At 40.1% G+C, this 18,200-nt stretch overlaps 1 protein-coding gene across 2 annotated transcripts in view; it reads right to left on the minus strand.

Annotated features, from left to right (window-relative positions):
* The window catches only part of alkbh3 (alkB homolog 3, alpha-ketoglutarate dependent dioxygenase), a 73,140-nt gene that overhangs the window by 17,859 nt on the left and 37,081 nt on the right, over positions 1-18,200 (minus strand). For both annotated transcript variants that reach the window (XM_078549568.1, XM_078549567.1), the window contains exons 7-8: positions 13,699-13,787; positions 13,382-13,591 (exon numbers count right to left, since the gene is read on the minus strand). In XM_078549568.1, the coding sequence (XP_078405694.1) occupies positions 13,382-13,591; positions 13,699-13,787 (299 nt within the window). The remainder of the gene's footprint in view (positions 1-13,381; positions 13,592-13,698; positions 13,788-18,200) is intronic.

Below are 18,200 nucleotides of genomic sequence, written 5' to 3' on the forward strand. Positions count from 1 at the left end.
TGCTTCAACAGTGGCTATCTGACAAAGGTGGGGAGTTATGTGCCTGACACACAAGCAATCCAATGACAGTTTATTTCAGAGTCCCTAGCAAATAATGGAAATACTGTGTCTTTGGCAAGATACTCAGCCTTCAGATCTGGACTAACAAAATAGGGTAGATTGCTAACTAATTACAGAATTTAACAACATAAATACTGAACTGGTTAAATGAGAGAAAAGTCAAATAACAGATAAGGTGAGCTGTCAAATCAATTCTTATTTTAATACTCTAAAATAGAAGCGAGTGTTATGCAGAGGTGGGACCTCTCAGTAGTGCACCCATCCGAGTCTCATCAAAAATAATAAATACATCGTGGGAATGAGACGCTGATGGCATACAGATAGTTTCAAGTAATCTTATCTCAATTGTTTCTGTCCTGCAGCATTCACAGAGAAAAGTACAGGGAAGTCATTCAGCTTATCTAAACACATCCTTCCTGACACCTACAGCCTTTCCCATCACAGCGGTCTCTTTAGCGATTCCAAAGTTTTTTGCCTTTCCTGAAAGAATGCCCTAGCTATTGATCATTTTTTGTGTGAAGTGCTTAATTATTTAAGTCTTGAACTTGGCTTAAACCAGTTTAAACCTTGCTTTTGCTCATCTTAGCCATAATTTATCTTGAAATAGTGCTCCAGATTAATGCTTTCTATACCACTCAGCACCATATATATATACCTGTACCCCTCACATTTGCAGCTTTTTAAGGCTAAAAAGACTGAGGTTTTTTTTTTAGAACCTTTCCTCAATTCAATTCTCTGGTTCTAGTGTTTTGCCTTCTGGTCTTTCTCTGCACCATTTCCAGGTTGGATACTTCCATTTCTCAATTGAGAACAATATTAAAGCTGCGGCCTAATATCAAAATTTATATTCTACTGATTTGCAATATAACTAAGCATTATTTGCTTTATTGACTAGACTTGCACTAATCTATATATAATTTCTTCCACTTGAAAAATTAGACTCACAAGCAGCAAACCGCACTTACAAAATGTTTTCAATATAGCAAAATGTCCCAAGGATGTTTCAATGGGGGAGAAGGAAGAGTGAGAGAAAGGGGAAATTGATTCTATGCAGGAACTGGGAGGAACTTGAAGGCCTGGTTGGAGGAATAGATTTTCAGAATGATTTTGCAGAGAGGGAAGGGGGAAGGAAAGAGAGAAAGAAAGAGAAAATGTGTGAAAGAATGTGGGAAGAGACAGAAAGAAATAGAATAGGAGACAAGCCAAACAGGAAAAAAGCAAGTGAAGAGGGTACTCAGTAGAGCGCATACCTCTGCCACACTGTGGTAATTCAAACATTATTACAATTAAGTAGCTCTTCCTTGAGGCTTTTCCCTTCCTGGTTGATACTCTGTAATGACAAAGCTGAAAAATGAAAACTTTTTGTTAAGAGCTTCCATCTCAACTGAGGAGGCTTCAGGCCAATCCGCATCCAACAACCTGCTCTGAAAAACTCTGCTCGCATTTTGAGAGCTGTGACAAATTCCACTGCAGCAGCAAAGACAGCGCACAGTGGAGTGCTGCTTTAGGCAGCTTTAGAGTGCTTAAGTTGAAGTTTGGTGAGTGAGGGACTTTTAAGAGTTCATTTCTATCTAAATTCGAGCCTTTCTTTAATTTAGCAATTAACTAAAAGTTGCTCTTTGGGTTGGGAAAAGGCGAGTTTTAGTCCAGCTTTAAAACAGGGGTTATACAGGCTCTGCTTGCAGCTACAGCTAGTAAATTAGATAACTGGTTTAAACAGGTTTTCAAAAGCTAGATTCAGAGAGCATAAAAGTTGGCCATCTACAGTGCTGCCCTGGAGTGCTGCTTTGGGCTGCATTAGAGTGCTTCAGTTGGAGTTTGGTGAGTGAGGGAATTCAGTGAAGAGGGAAGGAAGTGATCCCTTCATTTTCTACCTTTCCTCAGAAACAAGAGCAGCAGCCTTGGTAAGTAGGACCTGATGAGTGTTTCCATTGCCCTTAATATCCTCTAAACTAGAGGAAGTAAAGGTAAAGGGAGTAATTTAAGGGTAAGTCATGGCAGGGCAGCTCAGCCATGTGGAATGCTCCTCCTGTGCAATGTGGGATGTCAGAGACACTTCCAGTGTCGAGAGCGACCACGTGTGCAAGCTGCAGCTACTCAAAATCCGCGTTTCGGAGCTGGAATCACTGTGGAGCATCTGCAAGGAAAAGATCTTCGTGGATAGCATGTACAGTGAGGTGGTCACACTGGTAAAGAGTGCACAGGCAGAAAGGGAATGGGTGACTGCCAGACAGAGTAAAAACACTAGGCAGGTAGTGCAGGAATCTCCTGGGTCGATCTCCCTTTCTAAAAGGTTTTCCATTTCGGATACTGTTGGGGGAGATGGTTTCTCAGGGGAATGCAGCAAGAGCCAAGTCGGAGGGGGTGGGTGGCGGGGGGAGAGAGAAAAAAGAGTGGGAGAGCAATAGTGATACCTGGTGCCAGGATTAAGGAAGCCACTGAGCAGCTGCAGGGCATTCTGAAGGGGGAGGGTAAACAGCCACAGGTCATGGTCCATATTGGTACCAACAACATAGGTAAAAAGAGGGATGAGGTCCTGAAAGCAGAATATATGGAGCTAGGAAATGAATTAAAAAGCAGGACCTCAAAAGTAGTAATCTCAGTATTACTCCCAGTGCCACGTGCTAATGAGATCAGAAATAGGAGAATAGACCAGATGATTTAGCTGGCTGAGGCATTGGGACTGAGACATCTGGGGAAAATGGGACCTGCACAAGCTGGACGGGTTGCAACCCAGCAGGACCGGGACCAATACCCTCGCAGGAATATTCGCTAGTACTGCGGGGAAAGAGTTTAAACTAGAGTGGAATGGGAACTGGAGTGGGAAGACACAAGAGGGGGAAACAAAGATAGGAATGAAAGGCAAAAGTGGAAGGCAGAGGAAACAAGGGCTAGCACTGTATCTGAATGCACGGAGCGTTCACAATAAGGTAGAGGAATTAACAGTGCAAATCGATATAAACGAGTAAGATATGATTGCGATTATGGTGACATAGCTGCAGGGTGACCATGGCTAGGAACTGAATATCCAAGGGTACTTGATATTTAGGGAGGGCAGGCAAAAAGGAAAAGGAGGTGGGCTGGTGTCGTTAGTTAAGGGTGAAATCAGTGCAATAGTGAGAAAGGAGAATCAGTCTGGGTGGAGCTAAGAAGCAACAAGGGGCGGAAAACATTAGTGGGAGTTGTCTTTCAGCCTCCCAACAGTAGTGGTAAAGTAGGGGACGGCATTACACAGGATATTAGAAGCGCGTGTAACAAAGGTGCTAGAGTAACAATGGGTTACTTTAATCTACGTTTAGACTGGGAAAACCAAAATAGCAGTAATACTATGGCAGATGAATTCCTGGAGTGTGTACAAGATGGTTTTTTAGACCCATATGTCAAGGAAACAACTAGGGAACAGGCTATCCTACATTTGGTATTGTGCAATTGTTATGAAAGTATAATAATTTTTAGAAATTTTTCTGGTTTATTGTAAAGCAGGTTTATGGGTGTGAATATAGTTGGGTCTGTCTGTGTGATTTAATTGCATTTGGAGTCAGGTAGACTGCCAGTTTGGAATTATCAAAAGAAGCTAGGTGTAGAAATGTGCTTGAAATGCTAATGAGTGAACATGGATGCTGGCTTAGCATGTAAGGTGCGAAGGGAATTTGCATTTTTAAATAAGTGAAGGGATTGTTTGGATTTCAAAGGGATGTTAGTCTGTTTACAACTAGTCACATAAGCAAGGCTAAGGAATGTGTTTATTTTTCGCAAAGGTTACTGACAATATTGGCAACATGAAAGTTTTTATATTATGGGAAAGGTACCGTTCCAAAGACATATGGAACAATAGAATTTACATATTAAAGAGAGAGAAACATTTATACAAGAGAATGAAAGGCTATGTGAGGAGAGTGCCATGTAAGATCTAACAGGAATGTGCGAAACAGCCTTCAAGAAGCCTCCAGCCATTTGTGCATAAGGTGGCTGTGTCCAGTAACTGATGTCGGAGAAAGCCATTTGGAATTTCACTGTCAAGTGGATACTGTGTTAATTTGCTGGTTCAGTTTTAAATCTGAAATCTATTTTGGACAGTTGCCTTAAAGTGGGTGTGTAACTGGGAGTCAGGTTAATTAGGAATTTTAGGAGTTATTATAGTAGTAAATAGTTGTGTCTTATGTATGTGCTTGAAATCTTTTATTTTGTTAATAAATTTTAATTTATTTTTAAAAATCTCTAAAGGTCTTGGTGGACTCATTACTTCTGAATTCAGTGCACACATCTTCTCGTAATAATTACAAATAGCAAAACATTTGTGATAGCACAACCAAGTTTCCCTTGTAGATTATGTCTGCCTGGCATCATCATCTGCCATGCCATAACACAATGAGAAGGGGTTAATTAGTAATCTTGTTGTGCAGGGTCCTTTAGGGAACAGTGATCATAACATGCTAGAATACTTCATTAGGGTGGAAAGCGAGGTAGTTCAATCTGAAACTAGGGTCCTAAATCGAAAAAGAAAAGATCTAAAAAGAAAAAGTATGAAGGTATGCGGCATGAGTTGACTAAGATAGATTGGGGAACTTTGTTAAAAGGCATGATGGTGGATAGGCAATGGCTAATATTTAAGGAACAATGTATGCATTCCAACAGTTATACATAACAGGAAAAGCAGCCCAACCATGGCTAACAAAAGAAATTAAGGATAGTATTAGATCCAAAGAGGAGTCATATAAAGTTGCTAGGAAAAGTAGCAAGCCTGATGATTGGGAGCAGGTTAGAATTCAGCAAAGGAGAACCAAGAGATTGATTATACGGGGAAAAATAGAGTAAGAGTGACCTTGCAAGGAAAATAAAAGCAGATTGTAAAAGCTTCTTTAAGTGTGTAAAAAGATTAGTGAAGACAAATGTGGGTCCCTTATAGACGGAAACGGGAGAACTTATAATAGAGAACAAGGAAATGGCACAGCAATTAAACAACTACTTTAGTTCTGTCTTCATGGAGGAAAGCACAAATAACTTCCCAGAAATGCGAGGGAACCAACGGTCTAGTGAGATGGAGGAATTGAAATAAATTAGTATTATTTTAAAAATAGTACTGGAGAAGTTAATGGGGCTGAAAGCTGATAAATCTCCAGGGCCTGATAATCTACATCACAGGGTACTAAAGGAGGTGGCCATTGAAGTAGTGGATGCATTGGTTGTCATCTTCCAAAATTCTGTAGATTCTGGAACAGTCAGGCAGATTGGAGGGTGGCAAACGTAACCCCATTATTTAAAAAAGGATGGAGGGATAAAACAGGGAATTAAAGACCAGCTAGCCTAACATGTGGTAGGGAAAATACTAGAGTCTATTATTAAAGGGTGTGATAACAGGACACTTAGAAAATATCAACAGGATTAGACAAAGTCAACGTGGATTTATGAAAGGGAAATCATGTTTGACAAACTTACTGGAATACTTTGAGGACGTAACTAGCAGAATAGATAAGGGAGAACCAGTGAATGTGGTGTATTTGGATTTCCAGGAAGCTTTAAATAAAGTCCCACATTAAGAGGTTAGTGTGCAAAACTAAAGCACAAGATTGGGGGTAATATATTGGCATGGATTGAGAATTGGTCAGCAGACAGAAAATAGAGAGTAGGAATAAATGGGTCTTTTTCGGAGTAGCAGGTGGTGACTAGTGGGGTACTGCAGGGATCAGTGCTTGGGCCCCAGCTATTCACAATATATATCAATGATTTGGATGAGGAAACCAAAAACATATTTCCAAGATTTCTGATGACACGGAACTTGGTGGGAATGTGAGTGGTGAGGAGGATTTTAAGAGGCTCCATGGCAATTTAGATAAGTTGAGTGAGTGGGCAAATGCATGGCAGATGCAGAAAATGTGGATAAGTCTGAAGCTATCCACTTTGATAGGAAAAAGAATGGAGAGGATTATTTAAATGGTGATAGATTGGGAAATGTTGATGTACAAAGGGATTGGGTGTCCTTGTACACCAATCACCGAAAGCAAGCATGCAGGTGCAGCAAGCAGTTAAGGTGGCAAATAATATGTTTTTTTTATTCATTTGTGGGATGTGCACTTCGCTGGCTGGGCCAGCATTTATTGCCCATCCCTAGTTGCCCTTGAGAAGGTGGTGAGCTGCCTTCTTGAACCGCTGCAGTCCATGTGGTGTAGGTACACTCAGTGCTGTTAGGAAGGGAGTTCCAGGTCTTCATTGTGAGAGGACTTGAGTACAGGAACGAGGATGTCTTACTGCAGCTGTACAGGGCCTTGGTGAGACCACACCTGGAGTATTGTGTGCAGTTTTGGTCTCCTTACCTAAGAAAGGATATACTTGCCATAGAGGGAGTGCAGTGGAGGTTCACCAGACCGATTCCTGGGATGACAGGATTGTTGTATGAGGAGTGATTGGGCCGACTAGGCCTGTATTCACTGGGGTTTAGAAGAATGAGAGGGGATCTCATCGAAACACATAAAATTCTGTCAGGGCCGGACAGACTGGATGCAGTGATGATGTTTCCTCTGGCTGGGGGGTCTAGAACAAGGGATCACAGTCTCAAGATATGGGGTAGACCATTTGGAACTGAGATGAGGAGAAACCTCTTCACTCAGAGGGTGGTGAACCTGTGGAATTCTCTACCACAGAAGGCTGTGGAGGCTAAGTCACTGAATATATTCAATGCAAATAGATAGGTTTCTAGACTCTATAGGTGTATGGGAGAGAGCGGGAGTATGGCGTTGAGATAGAGGATCATATTGAATGGTGGGGCAGGCTTGAAGGGCCATTTTCTACGTTTCTATGTTTCTACAACTTTCCAAAACAAGCATCCTAAATCAAACAACCCACAACATTCTAAAATAAAAAGTAAATTCATCCTATCTCCCAATGTTAATGGATTCTTAAAGAAATTCCAGGATCCAGATCCAGATCCACATCTTCGTCAAAAACTAACCAGTTTTTCCTTGGTCTATACCCTTTCATTGAAATCTATCCATTAGTTTTTAAGATATATTGTTGCCAGACAAACAGACTAATAAACAGGGCTGGAGGTAATTAAGAGCAATAATAGAGAAAGAGATAAAGTAAGCGTCTGAATGTGCACATGTTGAGAAAGAGAATTCCAGAGTTCAAGTTATGGCTATTAGCTCTGCCATCAACTGAATGAAGGGTCACAGTATGGTAATGCCAAAAAATTGGAGGGCTCCAGCTGAGCCATGACAAGATTACAGAAACAGAATAGAATGAAGCAATTAAGGGATGTGTAAACAGTATGAGGATATTGAAATCAATATGGCAAATGGAGACAAGATATGGACAGTCAAATTTTGAACACATAGTAGTTTGTGTTGGGTGGGGACCAGTAGGCTAGCGAGGTGAAAACTGGATGGACTGAGCATGATGGTATCAGGAGTGAAGTCTCAGCATTAGTGAGTTAGCTTGTAATTGATGTGGTTGGTGTCATTAAGCTGAATTTGGCAATCTTCTTGATGGACAGGTGTGGGGTTGAAGCTCTTGGAGACCAAGATTGTGCACACCAGGTTCAACTTGAGCAAGCAACCAGGGAGTGGAATGGAGACAGATCTTAGGGTTCAGAGCTTCCAGTATATAAGTCAAGCAGATGGCTTTGATCTTGTTATCTATTATTTTATAAATGTTTTACGAGTTTTAAACAGCATGGTTTAAAAGCTTAACTCGAAATCTTCTGCTTTAAACTAGGTTAAACAGAGAGTGCAGCTGTAATTTCATTTAAGTTTATTTAGGTTGCTAATGATACTAAAATAAGTGGACGAGAAATGGACCACGATGGTGGTCTTAGCACTGAATCAGTACTGAAAGATTACTACAGTTATTGATGAGGCAATATATTAGATCTATTCAGAGTGCAGCTTTTTTTAAAAAGGGAAGGTCATTACGAGATATACATAGAGGACAATTACTACACTAAAGTTTATATGCCATGCGCATTGTTCGAATGCATTTGTTGTAATCTAAAAACGAAGCAGTGATGCACTAAATTCTTATATTCTCAAAGCAATCACTGTTTACATTTCCACAGAATGGTTCTAGTTAGTAATAAAATTACAGACCAGATTAGTGAACAACAACCTGCCAAGATCACTTGACATTGCAGAATTACAATGAAATCTTGTAGCAAGTTATGTAAAACTTTTAAGGATGAATCATCTTAGCTATATTTGAAAATTGATGAATTAAAATAACTTTGGCTACAATTTTTATTGCTCTATTAACAGTGCAAAGTATTGCAATTAGTTTTGGAAAGTTCTTACCAAGAGTATCTGTCTATTGAAATAGCTTGTTTTCTTTAAAAAAATGTTTTATAAGTTTAGCATTCTTTGTTCCCTTCTCTGCTTGTCTGTTTTGGGTGGTGTTGAAACATCAAGCGCTTTTTTCTGTTTAAAATTGAAGTGCTGATGACACTGCTGCTTTGAATAAATTACTAATTAGTGAGGAGTTGAACTATAAAGAAGCTAATAATGTGGAGTATTTCAGTAATCTGGTCAATTCAGGCATACATATAAATGCTGTTCCCACACATCAAATTCATTAACACCTCTTCACTGGTTCTTCCAGTCATCTGCATCAATGGTTTTGAGACAAACAGCAAATTAGATAAATGACCAATTTCTCAATTTTTGCTGCTCCAGGTTGTGTTTGCCAGGACATCAGAAGAAATTTCAGCTCTCCTTTGAATGCTGCCATGGTTATTTCCACTTGCATAGGCAAACAAGGTGTTGGTTTAAATGTTACATCACTTTCTGCACCATTCCCTTTGAAGTGTCTGCCTCGATTATGTGCTTAAACCCCAGAGTGGGACTTTGATGACAGTATTTCCTTTTTGCTACATAGAGTAGAAGTCATTAACATTAATGTTGCTGTTCTGTGTCACCCACAAAGTAAATTCAAGAGACGAATTGTTAAGGGAAAAAGTACCAAAAACTGAGAAACAGAAAATTTTTGGAAATAAACAAATCCAGAAATCAGTTCCTTTTTTTGCTTTTGAGATAACATTAAGTTAAAGTTACATTCTTTATTTGCTTTGCGTTCTGGGTTCATCCTTTTCACCATTTTGGAGATTGGAGGAACATTTTTAAAAATTGCCACTGGAAAAGAGCTCCAAAGGCTAGCTTTTTGGACAATTTAAATGTCAGTATGAATTTTTGATGAATTTTTAAACAGAGCTTGCCAATGCAGCACAAAATACCAATTCACTACAGAAAAGGCAGGTGGATAAAACTGGTGAATGTATGAAAACACCAGATACAAAATGGAATCTACAACAAAAGCTAAAAATGACAATTTGCATTTGTATAGCTCCCTTAACATATAAAAAAAACATTTTGGATGAAGGCAAATGAATAGATGGGAGAGAGTTTAAGTTGGGTGAGCAAAGCTTAGTCGAAAAGATGCCAAGAAAGCTTTTTTAAAAAAAAGAGGTGAAAAGACAGGGGTTTAGTGAGGGAGTTGCAGGGAAATGCCAAGATAGTAAAAGGCTCTGCCATCAATAGTGAGCTTATTAGATGGCCACAAGAGAGGAAATCATAAGAAGAAGAGACGCAAAATGCATTATAAGGTTTTATTACTTATGAAATTACAGCCAGAGTTACTAATTTTGACATACTATACAAGAGAACAGCTACTGAACGAACTCTTGTTACTGGGTGACTGTACTCTCATAACGCATACTCTGGAGGACATTCAGCTACTTGCTGATCGCTTTTCCCTTGCCGCAGGACACTCTGGCCTGACAATAAGTCAGAAGAAGACAGACATATTGTATCAACCCACCCCTGGCCATGTACTCCAAGACCCCATTGACACTATCAACAACATACCCCTCTGTTCAGTACTGAAGTTTTGCTATCTTAAAGGAAATAAACAACCATCAGCTGGGAAAAGCACATCCCCATCCCCTTTCCAATCCCCCTTTTTCCAATAATTTATAATTTTTAAAATATATTTGTCTTTTCCCACCTATTTTTAAATTCATTTCGATCTATCGTTTTATCTCCACCTTTTAGCCCATTTCAATCTCTTCCCCCCACCCCACCCCCACTAAGGCCATCTGTCACTTGCTTGTCCTGCTTTCTACCCTTAATGTCACCATTAGCACATTCCTTAGATAATATCACCACCGTCAACACCCCTTTGTCCTTTTGTCTATGACATCTTTGGCAATCTCCTCTTTGCCTCCACCTATCACTGGCCCTCTATCCAGCTCTACCTGTTCCACCCCCCCTCAACCAGCTTATATTTCACCACATTTCTATATTTCCTTAGTTCTGATGAAGAGTCATGCGGACTCGAAACGTTAACTGTGTTCCTCTTCGCAGATGCTGTCAGACCTGCTGAGTTTTTCCAGCTATTTTTGTTTATGTTTAAGCTCAGCACTTGGCAGGTTCACACAGATTTTGGAATGAGCATGGAGTTTGTCTCAGAACAAGGATTAAATTCTAACAGTGGTTCTTACATCACTTCTTTATGGGTGCGAGACTTGGACAACCTACTGGCATCACATAAAACAACTAGAAGCGTTCCATTTTCATCGTCTGAGATCTATTTGCAACATCAGGTGACGGGGCAAAATCCCCAACACCAAGGTTTTTGCAAAGTGCTGCATGCCTGGCAGTGACAGTGTGCTCACTGGAGCTCAGCTTCATTGGGTCAGTCATGTGGTTCACATTAAGGATTCCCGCATACCAAAGGCAGCACTCTGCAACCAGCTGAGAATGGGAAACTGCACCACCGGATATCCCAAACTTTGATATAGAGACAATCTGAAAGCCAACCTCAGAACTTGTAAACTGTGGGAAAAAACAACCTTGGGCAAACCTAAATGGAGAAGTCTCCATCATCAAGCAATTACGACATTTGAAGAGAACAGAGTCGAGTACCTTCAGGACAACTGAGCGCAACACAAAGCCAATGCCTCCAACCATCCCGCCAATGTTGACTTCAAATGCAGTGTTTAAAATTGGTTTTTCTTTTTTTTTGACTTACTGAACAGGGTTGGGACCCAGCGCGGGTGGGAATTAAAAACCGTGGCCTTGAGGGTCGTCTCAGGATTCCGACGCTTTCAGGACAGCTTTGGATTTTGAAAGGGTCAGTGACGGGGAGGAAGTGGGAAACACAGTCGGCATCAATTAACGGACACATGAGCTCTTTTAGGAGTTCGTTAAGAAGCTTGTTAGTTGAAAACTGGAATTTTTAAATGTTTTTCCGGCAAGCTCGATCAGTGTTATGCACGTTTGTGAACAGCTGTTGGGTTTTCCACGGGGCCCTGGTAAACTGCTTTACATTAGTTTTCAAATTTACTCTTCCGGGTCCAAAGACCATTGGCGCAAGCGCCGCTCCTACTCTTTTCCTCCATGGTTGCTTTCTGCCATGATCCACCTCGAGGAACTGCCCAATCTAATTGGCAACAGAGCCACAGCCTTCAACATGGCTGCCACTTATCTTTGCCGCCGATGCCAGGCAGGCAGCTCCTGGGTCTTGAAGGTGCTCGGCACCACTAATGGAGTGCTGTGCTCGTCTCCTGCCTAATTCAGTCTTCTGCTTTTTTTTTTAAAAAAAAGTGGCAAGAATGACATGAAGATGGTGGAGTGGTGGTAATGTCACTGGACTATAATCCATTAACAGGGGTTCAAATCCCACTATGGCAGCTGGTGGAATTTGAATTCAATTAATAAATCTGGAATGAAAAGCTAGTCTCAGTAATGGTGACCATGAAATCATCATTGATTGCTGTAAAAACCCATGTGGTTCATTAGTGCCCTTTAGGGAAGGAAATCTGCTGTCCTCACCTGAACTGACCTACACATGACTCAAGATCCAGGCAATGTGGTTGACTCTTAACTGCCCTCTGATTTGACAAGCCACTCAGTTCAAGGGCAATTAGGGATGGGAAACAAATGCTGGCCTTTGCAGCAATGCCCATGCCCCATGAAAGAATAAATAAAGCAAAAATAACAACCCTCTCATCAAATTTGTCCTGTAGTGATGTACACCCTCTCCCCATTCTCATATCTGAGCACTTAGCCCCTGTAACAGCATAACCTATTCACAGAATCTTTACAATGCAGAAGGAGGCCATTTGGCCCATCTAGTCTGCACTAGCTCCCTGAAAGAGCATTCTACCTGGTTCCACTCCCCTGCCTAAATCCCGTAACTTTGGACATTCTTTCTTTTCAGATAGCTATCCAAATCCTTTTTGAATACCTCGATTGAAGCTGCCTCCACCACCATCTCAGGAAGTTCATTCCAGACTCCAACTACCCTCTGGGTGAAAAAGAAATTCCTCACATCACTTTTATTCCTCTTGCCAATTATCTTGAATCTGTGCCCTCTAGTTCTTAATTCTCCCTTGAGTGGGAAAAGTTTCTCATTATTTACCCTGTCCATACCCCTCAGGATCTTGAATACTTCTATCAAGGCTTCTCTCAGCCTTCTTTTCTCCAAGGAAAATAGTCCCAACCCCTCCAATCTATCATAATATCTACAGTTCTTTATCCCTGTAATCGTTCTGGTGAATGTCCTCTGTACTCTCCCCAATGCCTTCACATCCTTCCTCAAGTATGGCACCCAGAACTGGACACAGTACTCCAGATGAAGCCTAACTAGTGTCTTATAGAAGTTCAACATGACCTCCCTACTCTTGTACTCAATGTCCCCATGAATAAAACCTAAGATACTGTATGCTTTATTAACTGCTCTCTCAACATGCCCTGCCATCTTCAATGACTTATGTACATATACACTGAGGTCCCTCTGTTCCTGCACCTCCTTTAGAGTTTCTCCCTTACTTTATACTATCTCTCCATATTATTCCTGCCAAAATGACTTGTCTTGAACAATGCCATTGGAGATTTACCAGTATTATAAATAACATGTTTTGTTCTGTAATATATGGTACGTTAATTATCCACATTCCAGTTATCTGACTTCTGATTATCTTAAAATTTTGCCACACAAAATCACGCTCGAGGCATTTCATCTTTAAACAATCAACTAACGTTTCTTCAATTAATTTTAGTTTACCTTCTTTTATTAAATAAACATCATAATACTTCTTTTGTCTGTATTTTTACTGCAGTGTCTATACAGTATTGCTGTATTTATACATGCAAGATCAACTCTTGGCTTTTTGTCAATTACCATTATCTGCTGGGATTTTCCTCATTTACAGTAATCACTGAGATTGTACTATATCCACATGATGAACACAACTTTATCTGTGTGAAATAAAGGAGTACGATTATAAAGTGATTTCCCTTATCTCTAAAGCATTTTTAAAAATAGCCATACTTACTGGAGGTGGTTTTTTCCTCATTTCAAAGATCCTGGTTTCCCCAAAGCTGAGTGATGCAATAATAGGTTTCTGTCCCAGTGATGGTTCATCATCACTGTGCCAATCAATGCTGTCTTTGCCATTTCGGTACAGATTGCAAAGAAGCGAATTAAAGGTGTATCCAGTTACTTCCGCAATTTGATCCTTTAGCATAGTCAGCAAAGGGTGCCACTAAATGGAACACAAGAACTTATTATCAGGTCATAAAAAAACGCTGGTGTACCAAGGATAGCAGCACAGATGGGTAGATTGCTTTAAAAGAAAGTGAAACAACATACATGAGGGTTTGCTTTCATAGCTGTGCGGGAGTATGTGTAAGGGAGGTCCCCATACCAGGCTGTGAGTCGTGGCTCTTGATATGATCTATCTGCAGCACATAAAATATTCACAGGTGAAAATAAGTCCTTTCACCAATAGCCATTGTAGAGTTCCAAATATACCACACTATAGTCTTCTGTATTCACACTTAAAATAGGATGTTTACAACATAAAGCAGGAGTTAGTCAAAAAAAGAATCAGTCAAAGTTTTTACTCTTGAGAGCGTTCAGTGGCTACTGTAAAGTGCATTAATATGAATAGAGTTTGGCTATGATGCTCCCCACAGTCAAATAGTCTGCTGACGCTACAAGGTGCCAGAAGCTGACAACAACCACATTACAAGTCCATTCAGGTAAGATGAAATTTTAAAAGAAGTCTGCATTATTCTTTTATCATTTTAGGCGTTATAGAGCTTATTTCAAACATATTGAAATCACATCACAAAACATGTAATAGAAGCAACTGATCTATTACGATAGCTTCATTTGGTTCACTCCTCCTTTCCCTAAGCATTAAGGCCTACGCAATGTGCCTTTTTGAATAGTCCATCCATGTTTCATATTGAAAGGAACACTAAGGAATGTTTCCTTTAATATACTGGGGCAACTGAAATTATTCACAAAGAACTTCTGAAATGATGAGAACAAACAGCACAAAACATTAAGTTTGTTTTAAGCAACATTGTTATGTTGAAAAATAGAATCTTGCTTCAAAACAGAAATCAGAAGCTAGGCAATCAGTTTGGATAAGAGGGGTAACACCAAAGTGCACAGTGGACACCATTTAACTAAACAGTTCAGGAAACACCACTGATTCAATCAGAGAAACATTTGGTTAGTTAATCACATTAATTCCAATGTTGTACTGTACTAAATTATATTAATTTAAATACACAGAGCCAATTGGAAGGTTTGGCCAATTCAGATAAGTGCTGTTCAGACAAGGGGTATTTTACACTAGTGTGTTTGTGACTCTCTTATCTTTACAGTACTGATATTGCTCTTAGTTTGGGGTGGGGAATGGAAAATAGGTACAAAATAGAGCAAACTTCAATGTCCAGACTATAAGAAACAAAGAAATTTAGAATATTTATTTAGTACTGTTAGGGAATAGAGATAGCTTAAGTAAGTTATTTTGGTGTTTGTGGGTGTTAGGAATGAGTTTTAGCTTTAAGGTTTAAGTTTGATTTGTATTTCCGTATCTGTGTTAAGAAAAGGTCAAGTTGAGTTTTAGTTTCACTTTAAAAGGTGCCTGAATTTCTAATGAGAGTTTACGACTGTAAGAGAAGTTAAGCAAACACAAGAGTAGAAAAACTGGGCTGTTGCAACAGGGGTCCAGAGAGCGAGGTTCCTCCCACAGACACACACAGAAGAAACTAGAAACAGCAGTTTCTGAGTTCAGTTTTTGAAGACAGCTGTCAAGCAGAAGCAACCTAGAAGGGACAGAAAGCCAGTTCCAGGCAGCTGCCAGAGAGAGACTGAAATAAAAGGGACAGACAGCAAGTTCCAAGCTAAAGAAGAAAGTCCCCAAGAATCCAGGGGACTAGAACAGGAGAAAGTCCCAAGCAGACCTTCTAGTCAAAGGAAGGACAGGAACCTTGAAAGATTCTGTTAAGTGAAGTTAAGAGTGAGGGGCAGTGAAAGGCTCCAAGCTTAAAGCTCCAAACTGCAGGAAACAGAGTTAAAGCTATATAAAGCCTTGTGAGAAGTCAGAAGGTCCTAGAGGCAACTGAAGATCTGTAATTCTTTGCTATGGGCATGTGAAGCAGTGGTGTACTGTTGACAACAGAGTTGGTGAGAGAGTGTGTGGAAGAAAGCTTGAATGTATGTGGTGACCCAGGGGAGAGGAACATTGAAAGGAGAGTTTGAAACCCTGGAGTTGGACCCTTGCAGAAGACATCTGAAAGAAAGCATCAGTTTGGGAGAAGATTCCAAAGCGGGTTCTTGGAAAGTGGAGATTGGAAGCCCTCATGTGAAAGATGGAGTTCAGTGAGACTGATTAGCTCATGGTGTGACAAGCTCCAGGGGAGAGTTGAGGAGAGATCCATAGCATCTGGTTGAAGTGGCATCTGTCACTTGGCTTCAGAGTGTGGTGTGTCTGACCACAGGTCGCCAATTGGTTTACTGCACTTACTGTGAACATTATCTCATAGTTGCTTCACTGGATTCTAACTGCCAATTTAATTATTTATACTGGTATCAAGGCCAAATTGGTTCCAATCAGCATTAGTACAACAATCAAGGTCTAGATATATCTGTGAGCATTTTGAGGAAGGGAGACTGCATTCAGAATGCCTCATTTTAGTTTGGTTATCATCATTTTTGACTATAAAGTCTGACACAGACATTTCCAGGAAGATCGGCAACCACAGCCTAGTAAGAAAATAAATGGTCAAAATGTCTGGTGGAAATGTCAATGATAAAATAGCAAAAATGAATCACTATCAATTGGTGCTTGAAGTTGCATGTTGGGACAGCACAATCGAACATAGTGTGCCCTTGAATAATGGGATGCAGGCTTGCACCCAAGATTCTCCACATGTTGGACTACAGTTCTGAATCATTCAGCCTTTCCTTAGGCGGGGGCATGATCAGGGATTGTTTAAGTTTATGTTTAAAAACAATTTATATAAGAAAACGGCTTTCCCGCAACAGCTTCCACTGAAAATCACTTCCCGCCCTGGTCCTACAGCTGTGATTAAAAGTTCTAGGCAGAACGGTGTAAATTTCTGGGCAATTTCAGGGCATCTAGCCAAGTCTCCGATAACAGGGTCAGTGTCGGAGGCATCCACTCAGGGTTCCGGGCCGTGTATATATGTAAGCAAGTACCGCGCATGTGCGCGTGTTGGGACTTCTTTGATCAGAAGATCCAGCCAATTTACTAAGAAACAATGAGGATATTCCTGTTTGCTTATTGCATCATATATGTTTATGTAGCAGCAGGAAGTAAACATGCACTTAATTGTATATTTATATCTGTTATATATCAAGGGCCATTCGCTTTTTAATTCAGGTAAATATTTACCAATTTAGAACGAGAGTAGATTTATAATGCGATTGGAATTAGCATGAAATTTATATTAGCATTTAAACCAAAGGGAATTGGGATTGGAACAAGAGCTTTATAAGCAAAACAAAGTAATAGATGAACCGCAAACTTACTTCTATAGAATAATTTATTCTATAGTACGATGTGATTATTAGGGCCTGTGCTGTACCCAAGTACACAGGTTGAAAAAACACTGAACAGAACTCCAAGTGTTCAGTGTTCTGAATGGACAGGGACTTGGCACAGTTAGCATTTACCACACTAAATGCAGCAAAGGTTTGCCTGAATAAAGGCACAGTACTAAAACATTGCTCAACAAGAAGCATCAATGCTACATCGAGTCAGTCCCTCTACAGGGAATAGCTGACCACCAACTATAAAACTTTTAAAATCTAGCAGACTCTAAACTTCAGTATTAATGCTCCAACAAACATTTGAACTATCAGCTCATTTGAAATAAATAGCTGAACAACTCGCCATCATAAAAATTAATAACCAATCAGTAAGCAAACTTTTAAATTGTGAATGAAATATTAAATATTAGCATTTTGATCAGTCATAAGTTTGTAGAGACTATTAAAATAAAAAATGTTCTATTCACTATTAACCTAAAAGGTGTTCTATTACCATTAACCCAGTAGGCATTTTTTGCCAGTACCAAGAACATTATCATCCCAATAAAGATCTAACTTCATCAATGATTGCTGCAAATAAGGTGTCACTTAAATTCAAATGAGAGACCACACAAGTTAAAAGGGATTTGAATTAAACTCTGAAGATTGCTGAGTACAGGAGACCAAATTTGACATAGTCACAAGTAATAGTACATCATTTATCATGTATGAATAAGCATCGGGATGTAATCTAGCTTAAAAGGTTTATATTTTTATTTACACTTACATAACATTTCACCACAACTGCTCCTACACGCAGGCACCAATGGCTCGGTTGCAGATTTTACTAATTGAGCTCTATAAATCTGACAGGAAGTGCTTTTTCTGTAGACTGAGACTAGCCCTGCTAGATTTCTTTCGCCAGTGGGCTCAAAAGATACTAGTGTTGTAAATACTTAACTTCCTTCTCCAAACGCCTGGAATATAAATTCCTGAGCTGGGAGAGGGCACAAGTCCCATCTCTGTTCAGGTCCATCTAGAATGTGGGCTGAAATCAACTCCACTGCATAGGATTCCACATTGTTTAGAGAGGACCTTTAAGTTTTGAATTCTGGTTTGGGGAGCCTTGGACTCCAATCCCTGCCGCCCACTTATGCCAAAGGCACGAGCCTTGGGTACGGTGGATTCTGGGGTTTCCTGGGAATTTCTCCCTTTATGTTCCTGAAAGGCCTTTTTGGAACTTATATCAGTTGAGACCGGGCTTCCCAAATTCTGCAAACATTGACTAAAGAGGACTAATT

This window comes from Cetorhinus maximus, chromosome 9, assembly GCF_964194155.1.
Source record: "Cetorhinus maximus chromosome 9, sCetMax3.hap1.1, whole genome shotgun sequence".
In the NCBI taxonomy this organism is placed as follows: Eukaryota; Metazoa; Chordata; class Chondrichthyes; order Lamniformes; family Cetorhinidae; genus Cetorhinus; species Cetorhinus maximus.